This window comes from Danio rerio, chromosome 13 (assembly GCF_049306965.1).
Source record: "Danio rerio strain Tuebingen ecotype United States chromosome 13, GRCz12tu, whole genome shotgun sequence".
Taxonomy (NCBI): domain Eukaryota; kingdom Metazoa; phylum Chordata; class Actinopteri; order Cypriniformes; family Danionidae; genus Danio; species Danio rerio.
The window spans coordinates 51,844,830-51,869,066 of NC_133188.1; the positions used below are offsets into that span (position 1 = coordinate 51,844,830).

Here is a 24,237-nt window from a genome sequence, read left to right on the forward strand (position 1 = left end):
TTGTACAATCTGAGACCCACTTTACATCAGATATCACTTAGCCAGTGGAGCTCGCTGATTTTTAAAGAAAACTGACCTTAAACGCAGCGGTTTTTGCATTGGCATACAGTTTGCCGGAAGCGCTTAACCCAGGTTACTGGCAAATTAAAAGTATGTCAGCAGTCTTCCACAAATTCCCCTTCCGACAAACGCTTGCTGTGCTTTGTAATTTTAAGTGCCACCACATAACTAGCTTACGCTACACTTGACTCTTGAAAAGAGCACTGTTTTATAAATGAGCTGCTGGGCTTTTACATTTGTGGCAAGTTTTGTAGCCTTGTTTGCCTTTTCTGAAGGTGACTGGTTGACGGCAAAATTCGAATATTTGCTTAAAAAATGTCGACTTAGGTTGTAGTCTTTAAAAACAGCAATGCTTTCTTGGCATATTAGACCTACCGCTTTCCGTCTAATATTGGTGAAGACATATTTTGTTGTCCATTCTTCCTTAAACACAGACATTCAGAGTCAATTTTTCTTTAATTTGCCTGACTTATTTTCAGTCATTTACGGTCGAGTGCATTTTAATATCCGAGAGTGTGTTCTAATTCTACTGGTTGCGCTAATTGTACCGTGTGCAATACTGCCATCAAATGCCGTCCAATCGTATTGCATCATTAATTTACTAATTCTGAAACCAAACCGTTACTCAGAAGCAGCATTTTAAAAACTCCCTCGCAGGCCGGATGAAAGTGTTCAGTGGGCCGCATATGGCCGGCTGGCCGCAGTTTGCCCACCTCTAAACTACAACAACTGACCACAATCCTCTGCATGACATGAGGACATCATGTATACTCATTAAATAATTCAAAGCAGGTCTGACGTGCGACACATTCCAGGCATTTATCTGCATTATGAAAGCCGCTTCCTGCTGTCTGTAAGTACACAGTGTGAACCGCAGACTAATAGAGATATGAAAGGAGGAAAAACACTGCCTGGAGCCTGTGATGAAGAAGAAATGTGTGTATGTGTGTGTTAGAAAACAGCAAGAGACAAACCTCTCTGAGCTCTCCTATTCTTCTCAGGGCTTTATCTTGACTCTGGCTGAGGATTGCCTGGAAAACACACAGACAGAGACGAATGACACACTAATATCAGAGCAGCTCATTAAAGGGAAAAACATTAGAAAACATCCCCGGAGCCACATTCATTCTGCTGCATCCACTGAATGGGAAATTACCTGGGTTTTCTCTTTATCTCGCTGTGCGGTTCTGTAGGCAGTCACCAGCTGAAAGAGGAACACACAAATCCTCAGTCGGGTAATAATCATCAACCTGGCAACCATCTTAACAATAAATATAAACGTGATCAGGCCTTAACATTAACTTTTTTGACCACCAGCCAATGTGGCTAGAAGTTTTCCAACATTACTAGCCACTCGCCATTTTCATGAGCCACAATTTTATTGTTGGGAAAATATATTTTATACACATAAATATGACTTTGACATGCTAAAATGACTTGATTTAGAGTTTGCGTTATCTCTACATGCCTCATTCATTTCACTTTTTGTGTGTCGTGTACGAGCTTGCTCAATAATCATGAGCAAATGGGTCAGGGTTTCATATATTACAATTAGTTTTCATAATTTTCAGAGCCCAAAATTAAGGATTTACCCAATCTTTTCAAAGAATAGTTTACCGAAAGCAACTGGCGCTGCTTACAATAAGTCAACTCTGGAACTCTTGAAAGCAGCAAGGTTGTGGATGCATGTTCCTCCCTTTTTGTTCAGTCTAAAGAGAATCGATCGCATCAGTTGTGTTTCTAGACACAGTTGCTTCACAAAAGGAAACGGGAGCGCGCACGCGTTATAAACAGTCGCGCGCATCACCTCAGCTGTTAGCGCGAGTGATTATCCTCTCATCCAGTGTTCACCTGCTTTGCTCGCATGAAGTTGGTTTAATTTATATAATGGATTTATTTATAATCTTATTACATGTAAAAAATGTATAACACTACATTTTACTCAAGTGATTTAATAGTATTTATGTGCTTAATTTTCTAATAACTTTTTAATAAATGATTTCCCACATTAAATACTATAGTAATTTATAGTAAGCAATATATTGTTTTTAAACCATAAACTGTCGTGATGTAAATTCCGTACTGGTGATTTGTTGTAATTATAGTAGCAACAATTTTAGCAATGGAAACAAAATAACTGTTAATAATTATTAAAAAATAATATATATGATTGACTTGAAATGATTGTTAGAAGCATGGGACGATAACCAGTTTCAAGGTTTACCGTGGTTTGGAAGTCAAGCTTTTAAAATCGTGAACATTTTCTGCTTTATGCATTATATAAACTGCATTATATAAACGTTTTATTTTGTTTTTTATGTGATTTTATGACTATTTTATTTAGTTTTTTTTAGAGCAACAGTTTCTCAACATCAGCAGCTACTGGTCAGCCATTGATTCAGGAAATATTAGAAAAACAAACTGCTTATACACCAACATCTAAGCATGCTGTAGACCCGAACAGTGCAGTGGCTTTACTTTATATCCACAGAAAAAAAAGATCTCTAAAGATGCCTTTTCAAGTTGTAAAGAAATCTGTCTTTGAGACTAATGAAGACAGCAGAAGTCAATCATTTACTTTAATTATTTAGCCTGACATGATTACTCGTCCAAAATATTTTAAATGTTTCTTAAAATAAATTATACTGTGTTCATTGAGGAAAAAAGTAGTTGTTTTTACCCAGACTTTTAAAAATGTTCATATTTTAAAGCAGTAATCACAATACCGCAATATTTTTATTCAAGCTTATCACACCATCAGAATCTTAAACCAGCCCATGCCTACCTCTGAGTATTTCCCTCTGTAATTCCCGAGGCTTCTCTCCACCCGGTGTAGGCGGTGGAGCAGCTGCTCTCTGGACAGACTCTCCACGCTGCCGGGCGAATCCTCCGCCTCACTCTCGATGTCTGACGGAGGGTCGTACGCCGGCGCTTCATTCTCTCCGGTCTGAGTGAGAGACTCTCTGGAGGAGCTTCTGATCAGACTGTCCCGCGAGCCAGAGCGGAAGAGCCCTTCACTGCGTCCCGAACCCCGGAGCAACGACTCCACAGAGGAGACCTTCTGCTGGAGCTTCTGTGCCAGAGACTGAGACTCCTCTCTCTGCAGGACATTAGTTATTAAGCATTGCAGACAATGATAATCTGAACAATTCTTAAGTCTAAAATATTCTTATGCGTTTTTTGGTGACTCAGTGGTTAGCACTGTGGCCTCAAAGCAAGAAGGCCGCTGGTTCAAGCCTCTACTGGGTCAGTTGGCATTTCTCCCAGAGTTTGCATGTTCTCCCAGTGTTGGCGTGGGTTTCCTCCGAGTGCTCCGGTTTCCCCCACAGTCCAAAGACATGCGCTATAGGTTAATTGGTTCAACAAAACCGGCCGTTGTGTTTTTGTGTGAATGTGAGAGTTTATGGATGTTTCCCAGTACTGGGTTGCAGCTGGAAGAGCATCCAGCTGCAAGATGGTTCTTTTCTGATGTGGCAACCCCTGATAAAAAAGGGACTAGGCTGAAGGAAAATGAATGAATGAATGTTATTATACTAGTTCTTGTTAATTCAAAGTGCATTAACTACAGTTATTAAGCACAACTTTTAGTAATGCTTCAGTAAACATTATTATATTAATGATATTGCATTAATTAATACACACACATACCAATAGGCCCAAGTCTATTCATCAATTAAATTTGACGAACGCCACTCAGAGACTATCCTTCATGTTCAGTTGTGGCCTGGAGTTATTTTTAATGTACATGTGTGCATTAAAGGTGTCAGAAAGTTTAACCTGGTGCCATAAAAATCAATGTGCTGTCTTTTTAATATAAGAATCACCCCAGGGGTCGCAATAAATAAATAAATAAATAAAAAAGCTTTTTATTTGCATGTTGTTGTTTTAATATAACTATTAACTACTATTTTTATCTTTTGTAGGTTATGGATACAATTTTTAAATATGGTAATTCGGATGAATGAATTCGATTTTTGTGAATCATTCAACGACCCCTCCTCTGTCCCACGATCCCCCAAGGTGTCCCGACCCCCACTTTGGGAACCACTCCTTTAAAATAAACATTTAAAAAAAAATAAAAAAAAAACAAAGGTGGAAATACCACAAAAGAACTAATCTAATGTAATATTCATAATATATTTAAATGACAAATATTGAAATGAAACGTTGCGCAAAACAGGAAAATTACGGTTGTGCTGGTCTGAAAATAGCAACAAATCGCAGCATACACGTCTTGCGTCTTATTGTTCTGGGTGTATGATATAAGGCCCTTAATTTTGCCTTATTTCTTCGGAAGTTGAAAGCAAAACAATATTATTTAATTGCAGAAAAATAAAATATCGCGATATCAGATTTTTCCAGTATTGTGCAGTCCTAGATGCATGTCACTTTTTCTTTTTTACTTCATATATGGCCAAGTCTTTGCTTTACCATTAAACACACTAAAGCACATATACAATCAGAGACTTACCTGAGGAGAAGCGACTCCATCCCCATTAACACTGCCTCTGGGAGAGCTGCCGGCTGCTTTAACACTCTGCGCCAGAACAAAAGCAAACACACATGAGTGAAAGTGGCTGGCGGTTAACTTAGACCCGGTTAGTACTCCTCCAAGCCCTCGTGCTGCACCCCGATTACTCTGGGAGCAATATTAGTCTTTGCTACGAGAAATGCAGGGGCTTGTAATTAATAAACCCAGCCTGACCTCATGCAGTCGGAGAGGAACACGGGGGTTAAAAACAAACGCACACAGCAGATCTATTGCGTTAAACACACAAGGAGTTAAACACAGCAGCACTACAGTCAAACCCGCTGGAGGAGCTGGTTACTGAGAGCGTGTGCACTTGCATTGAGTTCTGCAGGAGTTAAACGGCCACAGCGGTCATCTACTGCACTGGAATATCTGTATATTAGCATTTTCAGTTTCAATTTTGAACTGCATAACCTTGAAAAGGTAAAAAAAATAGACTTTTATTAACATTTGTAATGGTTTAAAGCAGGGGTTTTCAAAGTGTGAGGCGGGCCTCCCCTGGGGGGCGCCAGAGCATGTGAGGGGAGGCGCGGGAAAAAATGTTATATAATAAAAATAGAATTATTTAGTTTCATTATTATACGTATTTTTTATTATATTTAAACTTTTTAATTAAACAAAGCTAAAAAAAATAATACGTCAAAAATAAGAAAACCTTTTTTACCCAGAAGGCCAAAGCTGTGAATTCACTTCTGTTTGGCAACCCCGCCAATACAGGTATATTTCTGCTAATACAATGGATCGGTTTCTGAGACCCCCCGATTCAAAGCCTTCAAGTTCAGGGCTTAAACCCAAAAGACGACGATATGATGATCAGTATTTGAGTTTAGGATTTATGTGGACAGGACCAGCTGATGAACCACGACCTTTATGTGTGGTTTGTCAAGATATTTTGGCTAATGACAGCATGAGACTCGCTAAACATTGACTGTTTTGACTGGGATGGACAGTTCTTGGATCTGTTCTATTCATATTGAACCATCATCCTAGTTTTAAAAACGTTATATTAAAATACTTATTACTCTGTAAATAATTGCACTTTCATGCAAGTGATGATAAAAGTGAGTTAACAGTCTGACATCTGTCTGTGTCTTTATATATACTGTGTATATATATATATGCAATGAATAAGTTGTGTCAAAAGGGAGGCCCACTGTCTTAGACTTTGAAAAACCCTGGTTTAAAGTGATATACTGTCTAAGTTGGTGTTGTATATTAGGCTAGAAAAATATACATTTACACAGTTTCCACACAACTGTGCTTAAACTCCTTATAAAGGTAATTTTTTGGTAATAGTGTACTAAATTCCTTATTGAGTGTTAAACAGACGTATTGATGTGCGCTCGCTCTAGATGGGCGTGTTCAGAACACTGTCAGTGATGGTCTAGTTTGGTTTCATTTTCCTTCTCTCCTCATATTGATGAGTGGTAAACGTGCGTGCATGACTGTAAGTTGATTTATCTTCCGTTATTAGTAATTCTGTTTATCATGTTATAGTAATCCTGCTGCGGCACGGCCGACAGATATTACTATTAGTTCATATTGGAGTTTATAGACCTTTTTCTTGGAACGCAAAATTACCCATTATGCTTTGCGTGTATGCGCAAGGAGAATGCAAAGAACTTCCGGTCGGCAGCTGATGCGTGTAAACAGTCACATTTGGACAGCTTTGAAACGATAGTTTTAATCTATTTTACCTGCTTTTATCCTCTTTGAACTAATACTGTTGTCCATCTGCACCATCTCCTGCACTGATCATTTAAAGAAATGTGATCTAATAGAATGGAAAACAGCTGCTGTGAGGCGTTTTGCCCTCGTTGTCAGACGGCATCTTCTGCAGTTTAAATGAAGCCTCGTCATCGCTAAAGTCAACATTTTATCTTTATTTCAAATATATAACCAGCCCAAACAAATGTACTTCACCAAACTGTTTGACACACACACGTAGCCTGTACTGTGCCACTGATACACTGATTTAATAACTGTGACAAAGTGAAAATATAGGCGAGTGTCATTTAGAAATGACAGAAAAACACAAACCGTGGTGAATACAACACACGAAATAAAACACAAACGGCTCGCGATTAGAATGAACAGCAAATCAGCAGCAGAGGATCAATAACAGACTTTTATTGCTCATTTTTGTAAATTGCACGACTTTCATACCTGTTAAGTTTCACACCAATACTCTGGTTTGCTCTCTCTCTCTCTCTCTCTCTGTGTGTGTGTGTGTGTGTGCGTGTGTGCGTGCGTGCGTGCGTGCGTGCGTGCGTTAAAGAGCCGCTGAGCTGACAGGCTGACACACTGTAGACGGCAGACACGTGAACTAGGAGGAGGTTTTTCTCGTATTTCTGACGCGCTTGAACCACATGTGACAGATTATAACAGCTTTAACAGACACATTTCTAAGTTGTGTGTCACAAAAACACTCTGTTATCCATTAAAAACGTTATTGAAACCCATTTTCGGAGCGCAAATTACCAGTTGTACACGCTGTAAACGGTTACATTGAGTAAATTAGAATCATTTTAACTAGAATAACACAATACAAACATTTTGAGTCAATTAGTTGCAAAGAAGTTAGACTGACATATTGAAACCATGTTTTATCTACAAATGTGCTTTGTGTTCATACAACATGTTCAAAGCAGTTCAGGTTTACTTGATTGGATTAGATGCATAAAGGGTGCTACGATTAAATCATGTTCATTCAACAATTATTTTATATATAATTATTGTTAAATAATTATTTTGAGTCTATCACTGAATGCGTGTCAGGAATATTGAAAACAAAACCAACTTAACCGCACTCATTTCTGGCGCCCCCTGGATGTACAGCGCCCTTAGCATTTGCCTATACTGCCTATGCCACGGGCCGGCCCTGATACTAGAGGATGTAAAGTGACACATTCTGAAGCGATAAAACTAAATAATCATCATCTGTTTCCTGTCACGCTTCTTACTGGGGCTCCATAGTGGACTAACAGTCCACCTAGAGAAAAGAACATTACAATCCTTTACAAATAGGTTCCCCTTAAATTTCTGGTCAACAAGCTGAAACTGCATTTTCCTACTGACCAACCTCGAACAACACCATATGTTTACAGTGGGGGAAATAAGTATTAAACATGTCACCAATTTTTTCAGAAAACACATCTCTAAAAGTGCTGTTGACTTGAAATTTTCACCGGATATTGATATAAATCCATATATTAAAAGAAAACAAAAAATTAATCTGTTATTATGAGCATCCCTAGTAGAAATGCATGGAAAGCCCAGACAGTAGCTCAAATTACTCAGTAGTTCTTCAGCAATCCTCTGCACTTCCGCAGTGCAATAAACAAATATATTAGCTGATTCAGTCCAACATCTACATTAGCAGGAGGATGAAGATGAAACCAGGGCGGACATTTCAGCAAGGCAATGATCCAAAACAGCTGAGGAATCTCTCAAATGCTTTCAGAGAAAGAAAATCAAGCTGTAGAATGGCCCAGCCAATCACCTGACTCGAATCCAATAGAAAATACAGAATAAAGCTCAGCTTTGATAGACGAGACCCACAGAAGCATCAACATTTGTACACTCTGTTGAAGTCTGTGAAAAACTCACATCTGAGCAATGGATGTTACTTCATTCTCCATATGAGAGGCGTCTTTAAACTGCAGCACCAAAAAAGCCTTCTATATAAAGTATTAAATATATATTTGAGTAGTTCAGCACATCCTCCTTGTGTCATTTTATTGTAATTACAACTCATTTTCACATTTTATTGTTCTAATGTTTCTATTGTTTGGGTTTTTACCAAAATCTGCTTCAATTCCATGTCAACAGCTCCTTAACAAATAATAAATCCAAAAAAAATCATGACATATTTAATAATTATTTCCCCCGCTGCATATATTTATTTTATTTGGCCAACATACAATACACACAATACAACACACACTATAAATATAATACCTTCTAACATAATGCAGTTTAAAATTACGCATAATCAGTAAATAATACAGTCAATAAATAAAACGTAACTTTTTTTGCAGATATAAAGTATTTTCATTAGCTGCAAAAAAACATGCTCTGGAAAACAAGAAACAGTACACAGCATCTTTTCAAGCCATTAAGCATGATAGTGATGGAAACAGCACACAGATCACATGACCGGTGTGTTTGATGTGATTGGATGGCGGTGGGTGTGTGAGTTTAATGTGGTCAGGTGTGTGTGGAGAGATTATCCGTATCTACAGATCATGAGCAAATCCCTGAGTCAGAGCAGAGTCTTCACAAACAGAACTACAGCTGAAAACACTGCAGATCTGAGCAAAAAAAACAGCTTAAATGGGCCTAAAAATGGAGGAATCTAACTCAATTACTTGTTTAATGCTTTAAATCAGTGATTTATGGTTTTACTAATAATTTAAATACAACTTTAAAAGCTGTAATAATTTAATGGTAAATATCAGATGAGAAACTTACTTGGAAATTTGAAATTTACTTAATAAATTAGGCCAAGTAAAATATGTTCTAACAAAACAAATAGTAAAAATGAAACGCACTCACTGGCCACTTTATTAGGTACACCTTACTAGTACCGGGTTGGACTCTATTTTACCTTCAGAATTGCCTTAATCCTTCATGGCATAGATTCAACTAGGTATTGGAATTATTCCTTAGACATTTTGGGCCATATTGACATGACAGCATCACAAAGTTGCTGCAGATTTGTCGGCTGCACTCATGATGCGAATCTCCCGTTTCACCACATCTTAAAGGTGCTCTTTTGGATTGAGCTCTGGTGACTGTGGAGGCCATTTGAGTACAGTGAACTCATTGTCATGTTCAAGAAACCAGTCTGAGATGATTTAGGTTTTATGACATGGCAAATTATTCTGCTGGAAGTAGTCATTAAGAGATGGACATGGTCTACAACAATTTTTAGGTAGGCTGTGACGTTGATTAATAGGCCCAAAGTCAAGCCAAGAAAATATCCCCCACACCATTACTCCACCGCCACCAGCTTGAACCGTTGATACAAGGCAGGATGGATCCATGCTTTCATGTTGTTGATGCCAAAATCTGACCCTATTATCCGAATGTCACAGAAGAAATTGAGACTCATTAGACCAGACAATGTTTTTCCAATCTTCTATTGTCCAATTTTGGTGAGCCCGAGCTGCTGTGATTGGCTGATTATAAATTTGTGTTAACGAGTAGTTGTACCTAATAAAGTGGCCGGTAAGTGCATACTAAACAAAATGGAAAGTGAACAAATAAAAGCTTGTTCAAATTACATAATAGCATATAAATAATGTTAAGATTTGAGTTTTGGATAATGCAGTAATAAGTAATGCAGTAATAAGTAATAGGTTCAATAATTCAAAAATTAAATTAAAGATTGATAAACAAATGATCAAATTATTGAAATGTTAACAAAAAAAATATTTCTAATGAATCAATTTCAAATAATAAACTCACAAATTATACAAAAGTCAAAAGTGCATAACACAATTATTTAAAATTATTAAAATCTAAAAGTATATATATATATATACACACACTATAACCAGGGTTCAACGCTAAGAATTTTTTCTACTTGCCCAGTGGTTCATATTTTTACTTGCCCTGCCAAAATTTTCACTGGCCCACCAAACAAAAGATGTTAATAGCCATTTCTCAGCCACGTACAATATTTTAAAAAATGTTTCAAAAGCCAAACATAATTGAGTTTGGGGTCAGTTTTATTAATTTTTTTCGTGTTTTTAAAGAAAAATTATTCAGTTCATCAAGTTCATTAAATCAATAAGTTTTTTTTTTAATTGTTAAATATTTATTGCAATTTTAAATAACTGTTTTCTTATTGTATGCAGTTTCAAATGAAATTATTACTCCAGACATTATTGCTTTTATTACTATTACCATTAATAACAAAAATAACAATTAATATTAGAGTGATTTCTGAAGGACCATGCGACTCTGAAGACTGGCGTAATGAAGCTGAAAATTCATTTTTAAAATCACTGGAATAAATGATAAAATTAAGCAATAAACTACTTTTGAACAGTTATTTTATAGTGGAATAACAATCACAAATCACAATTTGTACTGTATTTATGATGAAATAAATGCAGCCTCGGATAGCAGGAGGAGCGTATTTTAAAACATTTAACAATCATACTGACCCCAAACTTTTGAGCAGTTGTGTATATAATATTTTATAAGTGAAAATGTGCACTTTAACTTTGACACCCACAGACATAGTCACCAAATATAAAGCAGAGTGACAGTCAGTCGCAGCCAAACTTCTGTGACAAGGCAGCACTGGCCCAATCGGCCCAATCAGTCCTTATTGTTGAGCCCTGATAATGATATATAACTTAAGTAATGAACAGTGTTGATAACCCAGAACAAATTTACATTAATAGCTGTATAATAGCCTGGAATATCCACAAAGCCTCTCCATCTTATTATTAATATTATGATTTTGATATGAACTTTTAAAATGTAATTGCACATTGCACAAAATAAACCAGCATCTATCAAAAGTGCACTCTAAAATAATCTGTAAAAACTACATTGTACTCCAGAACTATACAGATACTTTCTAAATTACCTGTATTTTGCAACGCAGAAAATGTAGTTGCTTTTTTTTAACAATTTAAATTAGCAAAAAAACTAAAGTGACACTTCACTCCCGCGTTCAATGCAGTCAAGCAAAAGGATCCTCCAATAATCCAACTTCAGAAACATAAAAGTAAATGATAAGAACTCTCAGGGAACAGCAAGGGAACATTCAACACTACATTATAAACCCCAAGGGAATCTACAGAGGAATCTACAGATCTGTTAGAGGGAGAGGGAACAGAGCAATATCTAACACTAAAGGAGAACATTCATTCCTGAAGATGCCAAACTAGAGGAAAATCATTCCGAGGTACAAAAAAAAAAAAAAAAAAACTGAGAAAAGCAACTGCCAATCCCACCACTTAGGCCTGACGAGGAGGAACGCCAGATATTAGATGCAGGGGTTAAGAGCCAGATGCCTTTGGGTTATGCAAGAAAAGCTGCAAGCAGGTGTTACTCGGCCTCCTCCAGCCCATAACCTCCAAAGGCATCGCAGACGGGACAGGACGGGACAGGAAAGAGGGTTGGTTTAATACAGCATTTCTCAATTCCAGTCCTCACGCTCCACAGCTCTGCACATTTCGTATGTTTCTCTGATTACTTCAGATGTTTGCTCTAATGCAACAATAAATGCCCTAAGAAGTGAATGAATTGTGAATTAAATGGTATTTAAAGGTCCCATGAAAGTTTTTTTAAGTGTTAGTATCATCAGTGGGTTTGTTTTAAAGATATCTAGAATCTAGTGTGCTCCAAAACAGTGACAAAATCCACGTTTAGAAGATATAAATCTGATATAAACATTAAAACCTTGAAGTTTGCCTAAATTGACCAACAAATGTTTTTGATGTTACCTCATGCTTGAGTTTTTTTTCAATTCTTCTGACCAGTCAAATGCTCTCTAGTGTCTGACATGGTAACAAATGGCTCTTTTTTTAAAAAGAGGAGGAGCTACACTATGCCCCGCCCTCACTTTTTAGTTGAGATTGCGTCAAACAAGGAATAATTGCACATTTCAAAGCACTTCACAGGACCTTTAAATACAGAGATATATAATCTGTTAAACTTCCCACTTCAGCAGTAATTTAGGGTATGTTGCATTTAAAAATTTAATAATCAGTAATTACTAATTATATAATTAAAGCTAAATTTACATTTATTTTCTATTTATGGTGTCTCAAATGTAATAACTCAAAACGCAATTGCTTCATTCAATTAAATTACCTAAAAAATTAAAATAAAAAAATAAAAATTACAGCAAGGAGCCAATAGAAATTAAACACATAATTGAGTCAAAAACAGCATTTTGGCTTATTTAAAAAAACATTCCTTAAGCATTAACAAACATTCAATTATTGAATATTCAAACATTTGAATATAATAAGCTTTAAAACATGACACATTTCATACATATTCCCACATGAAAAAATACTATAGTAATTTATAGTAAATACTATAGTGTTTTTGAACCATACTATAGTAGTTTAAAAAGAACACAATAACATTATTAAAAAATGTTCTAGATTATCTAAAACTATATACGTCAATACACCACAGTTTACAGTAATAAAAACAGTAATATACAGTAAAACTGTAATATAATATGGTATTTCTTGGTTTATCAGTATAGTTTAGTTTATATATACTATTTTTCTACAATAAATTTTTATAGTTGATACTATAGAACATACATTTAAATGAGCTTTACTTTAGTATGGTTACAAAAACACTCTAGTATTTACTGCAAATTACAGTAGTGTTTTTTAGCAGTGGGTTGTAATATTTTTTTAGACTCAATTCATTGTGTAAGCTTGTGTAATCGTCTTGTATGGCTGCGCAATATATTGTTTCAGCATTAAAACCACAATGTGCGCATCCGCAACAAACAAAGGCAATGTTGAGTGTGGATTATAGTTGACCAGGAGCTACAGAATTGTATTTAATCACTGTATTTACACAGAATTTATACAAATTATGCGCAAAAAAAACGTACTTAATTTTTGTCTTGTTTCTAGTCTAAACATCTACATTTCAAAGCAAAAATAAAATGATTTAACTTACCCCACTGCCAGATAATTTTGCTTGTTTTAAGGGAAAACTCTTAATTTTGCCTTATTTCATCTGAATTTAAAAAATAAAAAACAATATTTTACTTGATCGAAAATTTATTTTATTTTTTTTATATTTGGACTAGAAATGAGAAAGCAAAGTAGGAAAAGCAGTTTTTGTATTGCCATTACTCAAGTTCTGTACCTGGATACTGTTAGATTCCCCAGAAAACCATCAAATACTGCTATTCAACTATCCTGTAAAACTGTATTTACATCATAATATTCATCGCAGGAAGATAAAACATCACAATATCAGCTTTTCCCAATATCGTCTTGAATTTTATTTTTCATCTGGTTATATAACCAAATAATGACTTGTATAGGATTTGTACAGAAATATTTGATTTATTTAAAGCATTTAAGGCAAATTCATTATAAATAACCTAAATAAATGGATAGTTCACCCTTTACTTCTCACAAAGCTGTTTGAGTTTCTTTTTACTTTTAAAAAAAAATAATTCACCCAAATTTACTCATTCTTAGGTGCTTAACCTTTATAAGTTTCTCTTTGTTTTTCTGTTGAACACTGAGCTAAAGCTGGAAACCGGTCTCCATTGACCTCCATAGAATTTCTTTTTCTAAAATGAACATCAATGGTTACAGGTTTTTAGCTTTCTTCAAAACATCTTCATTTGTGCTTAACAATACAAGAAAGTCATAAAGGTTTGAAATAATTCGAGGGTGAGTAAACGGGGAGTAAATTTGCAATTTTGGGTGAACCATCCCTTTAAAATGACCTTAAAATAAACCTTAATACCTTACTTTCCTTTTTAAGTGGATAAATAGATTAAATTACAGAAACTTGTTAACTGATTACATCCAACACTAGGAGTTGGTTTTTTTCATAATAATAATGGCGGCACGGTGGCTCAGTGGTAAGCGCTGTCGCCTCATAGAAAGAAGGTCACTGGTCCTGGCTGTGTGAGTTGGCATTTCTATGTGGAGTTTGCATGTTCTCCCCGTGTTGGCTTGGGTTTCCCCTGGGTGAATTGAATAAGCTAAATTGGCTGTAGTGAATGAGTGTGAGAATGAGTGTGTATGGGTGTTTCCCAGTACTGGGTAGTGGCTGGAAGAGCATCCGCTGTGTGAATCATATGCCAGAATAGTTGGCGATTCATTCCACTGTGGCGATCCCTGATAAATCAAAGACTATGCCAAAGGAAAATAAACGAATGAATAATAATAATAATAATAATAATAATAAATTCAATGAAAGTTACAGAATAAAGTAAAGATTTTTCCTGCTTAAGGAGCTGTAGGGAGCAATGCACACACTATCTAGGGGCCCTATCAAGCAGAACACCATTCAAGCACGGAGCCGCTAATCAGAATCCGCTGTGTTACATAAGAGAGACATGCAAAATGTGCAGAGCGTTGGCTCGTGAGGACTGGAGCTGAGAAGCGCTGGTTTAATGTGAGGACAGACTCACCGCACTGGGCACCTGGGCCGCTTTGGGTCGTTTTGAGTGGTCCAGAGCAAAGATAGTATACTCAGAGAGAAAAGCAGGCTCTGCTATCATCCCAGCCAGCAGCTGAGCGAACCCCACACACACGTCAACGCATTAATGAAGAGCAATGAGAAAAACAACACGATGAGTGAGATGACAGAGAAAGAGCCGGAGCATGACAGAAGAATGACATCTGTGGAAACACAAAGAGAGTTGAGACAGCGGATCCACACCGAGGGACGGCAGATTTACACTGTTTGATGTCACTAACACAGCCGGACTGGTGTCAAATCATCATGTGCTGTTAGTGGAGACATCAAAAATGTAATTCTAGCCATCATGGCGCAGAAGAACAATTAGGGCTCAAAAATAAGGATGGGTGAGCTGGAAAAGCTCGGTTGTCACTTGAAGTAAATAGCTAAAGTAAATACATCACAAAAATAAAGTCCTGACTATTATCTTTTGACTGTCTCGGACTGAAACTCAACTTATATTCAAAGAAAATTTAAAATTTTCTATGAAATGCATTATAAAATATAATAATAATAAATTTATTTAATAAAAAAATAGCTATGCATCAAATAAAATGTTATAAATAAATTCTTTAATATAATTACAAATATTAAAATTTATTTCCAATAAAAATTAAAAAAAAATGTATACAGAATGCATTATAGAAATATTATATTTAGAATATCTCCAAATCAAAAAGTAAAAAAAACAAATATATATATATTATACATCATACATAATATTTTATAGACAAATTCTTGAATATAATTACAAATAAATCTACTATTTTTTGTCTCAGACTGAAAACTGAACATATTTTCTATAAAAATTCAAAAAAATAATACAGAATGCTTTATGTAAATATATAAAATTATAATATTTCTAAATTAATAAATAAATTAGCAAAATGTATGCTATAAATAAATATTTATACATCATACATACTTTTTATAAATAAATTATTGAATATAATTACAAAAAATACACAAATTTTTGTCTCAGACTGAAAACTCAACTTTTTTCCAAGAAAATGGCCAAAATTAGTACAATATGCAAAATATAAATATTAAAATAATATCCCTAAAACTGTAAATTATAAAAAATATATTTTATAAACAATTACTTATACATCATGCATAATTTTTTTTAAAAATAATTCTTAAATATAATAATAAAAAAACAATATAAAATTTATTCGTCTCGGACTGAAACCTATTTTCAATAAATTAAAAACATTGGTACAGAATACATTATATAAAAATATTAAAATTATAACATCTCTTAATCAATAAATAAATTATAGAAATATATATTTTATAAACAAATATTCACACATCATAAATAATATTTTATAAATAAATTCTTATTAATAAGTACAAAAAATACACAATTTTTGTGAACTTAACTTATTTTCAGCAAAAATGCACAAAATTTGTAAATACACATGTGAATATTAAACTTATAATATCTCAAAATTAATAAATAAATTATAGAAATAATTACTTATATATCATACAGAATATTTTTTAAATAATTCTGAAATATAATAATAAAAAACAATACAAAATTTCTTTATCTCGGACTAAAACTCAACATATTTTCAATATGTAAAGACACAAAAGCTTCAAATACCTTGGAAGCTATTGGAAATGACAAACTTACAGCCTAAACTTATTGGCATTGCTTCCAAGGGGCATGTTGTGCAAGCGGCGCACACATAGACTTGTATAGCAGCAGTGAAGACACTACAAATAAAAAAAGGATGTAAGGATGTGGCTTTTTAGTTTTTTTTCTTGCGCATCCGCTAGCTCCCCATCTGAAAGAGGATTTAGCATATAGTCATTGAACTTCACAACTTGTAATGTTGATATATGTATTTGAATAATGATGGTTCCTTTACTTGAAAGCTCAGATTTGATTATCATAATTTGTGTTGTTTACAGAGTTTGAGGTTTACTGTCTCATTATTATTAACACTTTACAGATGTTGATCTACCTTAAAGTTTACTTTGATTGTTCAGCATTTACACTTTACCATTGCACACACTTTATAACATTTTATTCATCAATTTTAAAAGTCTGTTTAACACTTGTTTATTTTATGATAAAGAGATCAGGGGCCCGTTTCAGAAAAGAGGTCAAGTAAAAACTCTTATTTAAAGTATTTAACTTACTCTGTTAACCTAACCTGGTCAGGAGCAGGTTTTTTTCTCTAAACTCTGAGTTTCTGTCAGTCTCCTCCCCTTTTTTAAAGACGAAGCGGTATTACATTTACCCCTTACATTTCCACCCACCTATTTTAATGCTCATTTTGGAGATGCGCATATAGAAAACAATTGATGAAGACGTTATGATGCACATACCTTTTTAAAAAAACGCATAAAAAACATGCCATAACTAAATTGGACAAAATTTTATTCGATAAACGTCACGCATAACATTACTTATTTTATTATACTTAAATATTTAAATACTTTAAATGTAAAATTACCCATTTTCCCACGCTAACTGTCTCTGTTTCACTGATGCAGTGGTGTTGCTTTTTAAAATATAAGCTCATATGTGCTATAACTTTGCATGAGCACATCAAGTTCAGCTGGAGACAGAAATGCTGATCTCTTTTTTTTCAGCTGTAGCCATAGTCACTAGTAATATCTGCGCTCCATTATTAATGCCTTTTTACAGTCGCGGTGTGGGCGCTTAACTCTGAGTTGGTCTACTCAAAGTTGATTGACCTATAGCTCAGATCAGCTATTCTGAAACCGAAAACTCTGAGTTTTTAATCTCTCTGTAAATCAACTCAAGTTGGTTGAACCTCCTTACTGAAACAGGCCCCAGATATTTTGTTTAAATATTTTAGTTTTTGACTATTAAAACTGCTTGCCTGCTTGCCTTTAATGTTGGTAAATTAAAATAAAGTGATTTAAAGAATCCTTATATACCTAGATGTATTGTTAAAAAAAAATCAATAATTATCAATACTAAATGATATGAAACAATATTTTGATATTTTATAAATAAGTTCTTAAATATAATTACAAAAACAATACACAATTTTTTCCTCCCAAACTTATTTTCAACGAAAATACAACAATTTAGTTTAATTTAGTTCAGAATGCATTTTATAAATGTTAAAATTATAATAATAAAAATACATTTTGATTTTTTTTATCTACATTATTTATCCTTCCAAGAAAAAAATCAACTAAAATACTGTAATATTAAAAATATTATATAATAATATTATATTAAAATAATATATTTTAAAAATAACATAACAATATAATATTATCATATTAATCATAAAAATATAATATTATCATAAACCATATTTTTATCATTTATAAATAAAGGTGTACATGTAAAACAAAAATACTGACAATATAATGTTGGCAGTCCTATTAAAAGAAGTAAATAAACTAACAAAAAAAATCTTATTGTTGAGCCCTGGAAATGTTGAGATGACGTGGAATTCACTCACTCGGAGATCTGATGGAAATTTCAGAAAGAAATACAAACAGAAAAATATGGTAGAAAGACAAAAGCATCACCAAAACCTCGGCTCACTGATCAGTAAATTTGAATTACCCACAAAGGTCACAAACTCATGAGCTTTGATTCATAAAAAGACAACAAAAATCACCAAAAGAAAAGATAGTAACTTGATTCATAATAAAAACACAAAGATTTTGAGAGTCTGAAATGTGTATTAATATGTTGTTATTTGGCATGTTTAAAGGTTTGTGCTTCAAAGGGGGTTCAATGCCAGAATCCATAATAGGCTAAACTACATCACCCAGTCTATTATTAGCCTATTTAGCACAATAATAGCATATCATGTGTTAACCAACCAGCTGGAAATTATCGAACGCATTTCATATCTCTGTGCAATGCTCTCTGTAAAACAAGAGGCAGATCACTTAACTTAAAAAAAACAGCATGTTTACACAGACACTTTATCAGACACTTCATATTAAAACTGCAATGCAATTTATTTGAAAGAAAAAAGATAACATTTTCTGGGTATAAATGCATCTGCCAAATAAATAAATGTGAATGCAAAAAAAAGCTTCTTAGGTTTAAATTGATAAATACATCAATTATAGTTTATGTAGTTTTATAGTGGTCATACAGTTGAAGTCAAAATTATTCGCCCTCCTGAAGATTTTTTTATATATAAATTTCCCAAATGATGTTTAACAGATCAAGGAATTTTTCACAGTATTTTCTATAATATTTTTTCTTCTAAAGAAACTCTTATTTGTTTTATTTCAGCTAGATTAAAGACAGAGCAAAGCATCAAAATACAATGACTTGCCTAAATCTAACTTGCCTAATTAACCTACTTAAGCCTTTAAACGTCCATTTAAGCTGAATACTAGTGTCTTAAAAAATATCTAGTCAAATATTATTTACTGTCATCATGACAAGGATAAAATAAATCAGTTATTAGAGATGAGTTATTAAAACTATTATGTTTAGAAATGTGTTGAAAAAATCTTCACTCTGTTAAACAGAAATTGGGGAAACTTATGCATTTATAATTCAGTCTTTTATTTTTATTTTGTAATTCGGTTTATAATTCAGGAGGGCTATTTATTCTGACTTTAACTGTAAATATTTTTGTTATGATACCTGTTAAATAACCTTTTTTGCAGCTTCATATCATCAATACCATGATAATACCCTATACTAGGGATGGGAAGAGTTCACGGAAAAAAAAAAGACTATTCGGTTCTCTTTTTCACGGTTCAGTAAACAGGTTTTCTCCAATAGTTTGACAGGTAAGCGAGTGTTTGGAGGGTTTTTTTTGTATCTGACTATATGTAATGTGAATCAGCAAAAGACTAAATTAAAACTTTAAAACTGACATTAAAATACATGGCGTTGAACTTGAAGGCTATTGACGTATATTAGAGTTGAAGTGTAAATTATTAGCCCCTGTTTATTTTTTTCCCCAATTTCTGTTTAACGGAGAGAATTTTTTTCAACACATTTCTAAACATAATAGTTTTAATAACTCATTTCTAATCACTGATTTATTTTATCTTTGTTATGATTACCACAGTCAAATCACCCTGCAGCCCAAGACCGGTTACTCACTGAAGCTAAGCAGGGCTGAGCCTGGTCAGTACCTGGATGGGAGACCACATGGGAAAACTAGGTTGATGTTGGAAGTGGTGTTAGAGAGGCCAGCAGGGGGCGCTCAACCTGTGGTCTGTGTGAGTCCTAATGCCCCAGTAAAAGTGAAGGAGACACTATACTGTCAGTGGGCGCCGTCTTTCGGATGAGACGTTAAACCAAGGTCCTGACTCTCTGTGGTCATTAAAAATCCCATTGCACTTCTCGTAAAAGAGCAGGGGTGTAACCCCGGTGTCCTGGCCAAAGTCCCTCTATCGGCCCTTTCGATCATGACCGCTCAATCATCCCCAATCACCAAATTGGCTCTATCACTGTCTCTTCACTCCTCCTATAGCTGGTGTGTAGTGAGCACACTGGCGCCATTGTCCTGTGGTAGCCGTCGCATCTTCCAAATGGATGCTGCACACTGGTGGTGGTGTAGAGAGACCCCCACCTCATGATTGTGAAGCGCTTTGGGTGTGTGGCCATACACAATAAATGCGCTATATAAATACACATTACATTACATTAGATGATGACAGCATATAATACTTGACTAAATATTTTTCAAGATACTAGTATTCAGCTTAAAGTGCATTTAAAGGCTTAACTAGGTTGTTTAGCAAGTTATTGTATAACGATGGTTTGTTCTGTAGGCAATCAAAAAAATATTGCTTAAGGGGGCTAATAATATTGACCTTAAAAAGGGTTTAAAAAATTTAAAACTGCTTTTATTCTAGTTGAAATAAAACAAATAAGACTTTCTCCAGAAGAAGAAATATTATCAGACAAACTGTAAAAAAATTCTGAATCTGTTAAACATCATTTAGGAAATATTTGCAAAAGAAAAAAAAAATAGGAATAGGAGTGTTAATAATTATGACTTAATCTGTGTTTCAATATTTACAACATAAACTGAAAAAAATACAAATAAAATTCAACAATTTTGTGAGCGGTCCCACATCTACTCTATACCATCAAGAAAAGCTGAAGCAAGTTATCTCTACAATAAATTTGTATTAGTCCACAGACAGCAAGACGTGAAATAAACACTCCATTGAATGCTTCTGCAATCTTGTGCTGTGTTATGGCAGTAGGGTGTATTCTTACTCGTAACAGTTGAGATATTGTGTGCAGCAGAGTTAAAGGGTGTTTCTGGCACATGGAAGCAGATGCTCATAAACATGCATTCAGGAAGAGCAAAGGCAGAAAAGCTGTTTAGTGCTTCTTACCTCTCTGTCGTTCGGGGAGGATGGAGCATCTTGGTGAAGGAGAGGGGGCTGAGGACGCCTCTCTCCTGAACTCACCTGTGGGACACAACAAGTCAAAATGATTAGGCCTCCAGTGAATTTTTTTCTTTGTCAAATGTTTTCCATAAGTCGCTGGGTCGAGCCTCGGCTCAGTTGGCATTTCTGTGTGGAGTTTGCATGTTCTCCCTGTGTTCGCGTGGGTTTCCTCTGGGTGCTCTGGTTTCCCCCACAGTCCAAAGACATGCGGTACAGGTGAATTGGGTAGGCTGAATAGTCCGTAGTGTGTGTGTGTGTGTGTGTGTGTGTGTGTGTGTGTGTGTGTGTGTGTGTGTATATGAGTGTGTCTGGATGTTTCCCAGAGATGGGTTGCGGCTGGAAGAACGTGCTAGATAAGTTGGCGGTTCATTCCGCTGTGGCCACCCCGGATTAATAAAGGGACTAATCCGACAAGAAAATGAATGAATATTTTCCAAATGATGTTGAACAGATACAGAAATTTTTCACAGTATTTCCTAAAAAAAAGTTTCTTCTGGAGAAAGTTTTATTTGTTTTATTTTGGCTGGAATAAAAGCAGTTTTTTTTTTAAACCATTTAAGTCAATATTATTAGCCCCCTTAAGCAATACATATTTTTTAATAGTCTACAGATTAAACTATTGTTATATAATGACTTGCCTAGATACCATAACTTGCCTAATTAGCAGTTTTTACTTAATTATTATTATTGTTTAATTTTTAGCCAAACTAAAAGAAATAAGACTTTTTCTCTTGAAGAACACAACTGAGTAGAAATACTTTGAAAAATGCCATTACGCTGTTAAACATTACTTGGTAAATATTCTAAAAGTCTGATAATTTTGTCCTCAATAAAAAAAAACAAGAAATTGAACACCATGTACAAACATTTAGGGGACATTTATATCTTGATTGATAAATCGATTGATTTTATTTCATTCATTTATTCATTCATTCTCCTTCTGCTTAGTCCTTTATTAATCTGGGGTCACCACAGTAGAATGAACCACCATCTTATCCAGCATATGTTTTACACAGCGGATGCCCCTCCAGCCACACTCCAGCACTGGGAAACACCCCACACACTCCTGCACTCACACACATACACTATGGCAAATTTAGTTAATTCAATTCCCCTATAGCTCATGTCTTTGGACTTGTGGGGGAAACCAGAGCACCCGGAGGAAACCCACACCAACACGGGGAGAACATGCAAACTCCACACAGAAATGTCAACTGATCCAGTCGAGGCTCAAACCATTGACCTTCATGCTGTGATGCAACAGTGCTAACCACTGAGAGACTTTGTCGCCTTTGACAATTTTAACAGAAATACACAAGCAAGTCCAATTAGACTAATTCAAACTAATTTTAAAAACAGTCGAGGATGAAATGCACAAAAAGCCACAGGCTTATTACCATTGTGGCCCTTGATATTCTTAAAAAATGAACAAGCAAATCATAAATGGTGTGCACACATCATCAGCAACACACCACAACAAAACCCTCAGCTCCAACCGTAAAACAACCATTTTTTAATTAACCTTCTAAAAACACTCTCAAATTGAATCCCTTTAAAACTAGGCAATACATTCCAAGCAACAGAGCGAGTCTTAAATCTTGCCAAATATAATCCCTTTTAACACTAAATACTTGCATCATTGCTTGTTATTTCAAAGAGCTGGTTATCGACTTGAATTGATATGATTGTGCTAGCTTGTTTAATTTTAATTCTAGATTTATTTATTCATTTATTCACATTCTTGTCAGCTTGGTCCCTTTATTAATCTGGGCTCGCCACAGTGGAATGAACCACCAACTCACGTTTTTATGCAGCGGATGCCCTTCCAGCCGCAACTCATCTCTGGGAAACATCCACACACACTCATACACTACGGCCAATTTAGCCTACCCAATTCACCTGTACCGCATGTCTTGGGACTGTGGGGGAAACCAGAGCACCCGGAGGAAACCCACGTGGACGCAGGGAGAACATGCAAACTTCCCTCAGAAACGCCAACTGAGCCGAGGTTCGAACCAGTGACCCAGTGACCCAGCGACAGCGATTTATTTATTTATTTAATTCTTTAATTAGCAAAATTACTATTGATACAGTACTTCAACATTTGAACTGTGACCATCGGTTTCCACATGCTGAATTAACGAAATTCAATGAAATTAATAAACTTCAGACCTGTACATGAAATTATTTCAAATTCTGTTACTGAACTATCTAATCTGATGTTTTTTTTTCTTCTTCTTCTTATTGTATATGCTTAAATTAAAGGTATAACATAATCAAACTCCAGAGTCCAGACCATTGCATCGAATGACAGTTTCAGATAATTTTCAACAAAAGTTGTTAGAAATAATAAAGCAGGCACTTTAATTGCATTTAATGATGTTTAATAATAATTAAATCAAATCATTTTTGTACATTTAAACTGTTGTGGTTTAAATAAAAAAGTTTTTTTAAAAAACTGATTTTACTTTGACAACATTTATTTATTTATTTGTTCATTTATCCATTTTACACTATGCTGAGGAGCTGCTTTTTATTTATTTTCATCCAAAAAAATAAGTATTAGATTTTGCAGGATATATATTTTGAAGTTTTACTGCATTTTGATTAATTAGAGCAGAATCTGTTAAAGTTCAACCTGTTTAGGGAAGCATGTTAATGAGCTCTTGGGTCTGGTTAACAGGTCAGGCTGGTTTGTAGGTCATTAAGTGGTGACAATGGCAGGCAGCAGATTAAAAATGACTGATCTGATCAAAAAGCCTTTAAATTTCAGAACAGTGCCTTTATTTGTACAACGGTACAGACACAAAAAAACTTCAACACTGTGGTATAAATCAATTTACAAGAAAGTAATGCTAAAATGCTACAATTACATGTTTATGGACATATACCATGGCAGTATCATGGTAACTTTTGGGAGTTACTTAAATGCCCCATATATATAGATATATAGATATAGCGTGTTACCGTATATTTAAAAGTACCATTGTATGATATGAGAATCATTACTGTACCATAGCACTAGTAACGTTACAGTAAGTCAAATATTAATA

General features: G+C 34.7%; 1 protein-coding gene across 7 annotated transcripts in view; it reads right to left on the reverse strand.

Annotated features, from left to right (window-relative positions):
• golga4 (golgin A4) overlaps nt 1-24,237 on the reverse strand; it is a 98,934-nt gene that overhangs the window by 74,098 nt on the left and 599 nt on the right. For 3 of the 7 annotated variants that reach the window (XM_005157071.6, XM_073920314.1, XM_073920312.1), the window contains exons 2-7: nt 21,131-21,205; nt 14,748-14,849; nt 4,532-4,597; nt 2,846-3,160; nt 1,217-1,264; nt 1,035-1,091 (exon numbers count right to left, since the gene is read on the reverse strand). In XM_005157071.6, the coding sequence (XP_005157128.1) occupies nt 1,035-1,091; nt 1,217-1,264; nt 2,846-3,160; nt 4,532-4,597; nt 14,748-14,849; nt 21,131-21,205 (663 nt within the window). Of the gene's footprint in view, nt 1-1,034; nt 1,092-1,216; nt 1,265-2,845; nt 3,161-4,531; nt 4,598-14,747; nt 14,959-21,130; nt 21,206-24,237 lie in introns of all 7 variants that reach the window. The other 4 variants (XM_001921263.9, XM_073920317.1, XM_073920313.1 and 1 more) reach the window with 2 other exon arrangements.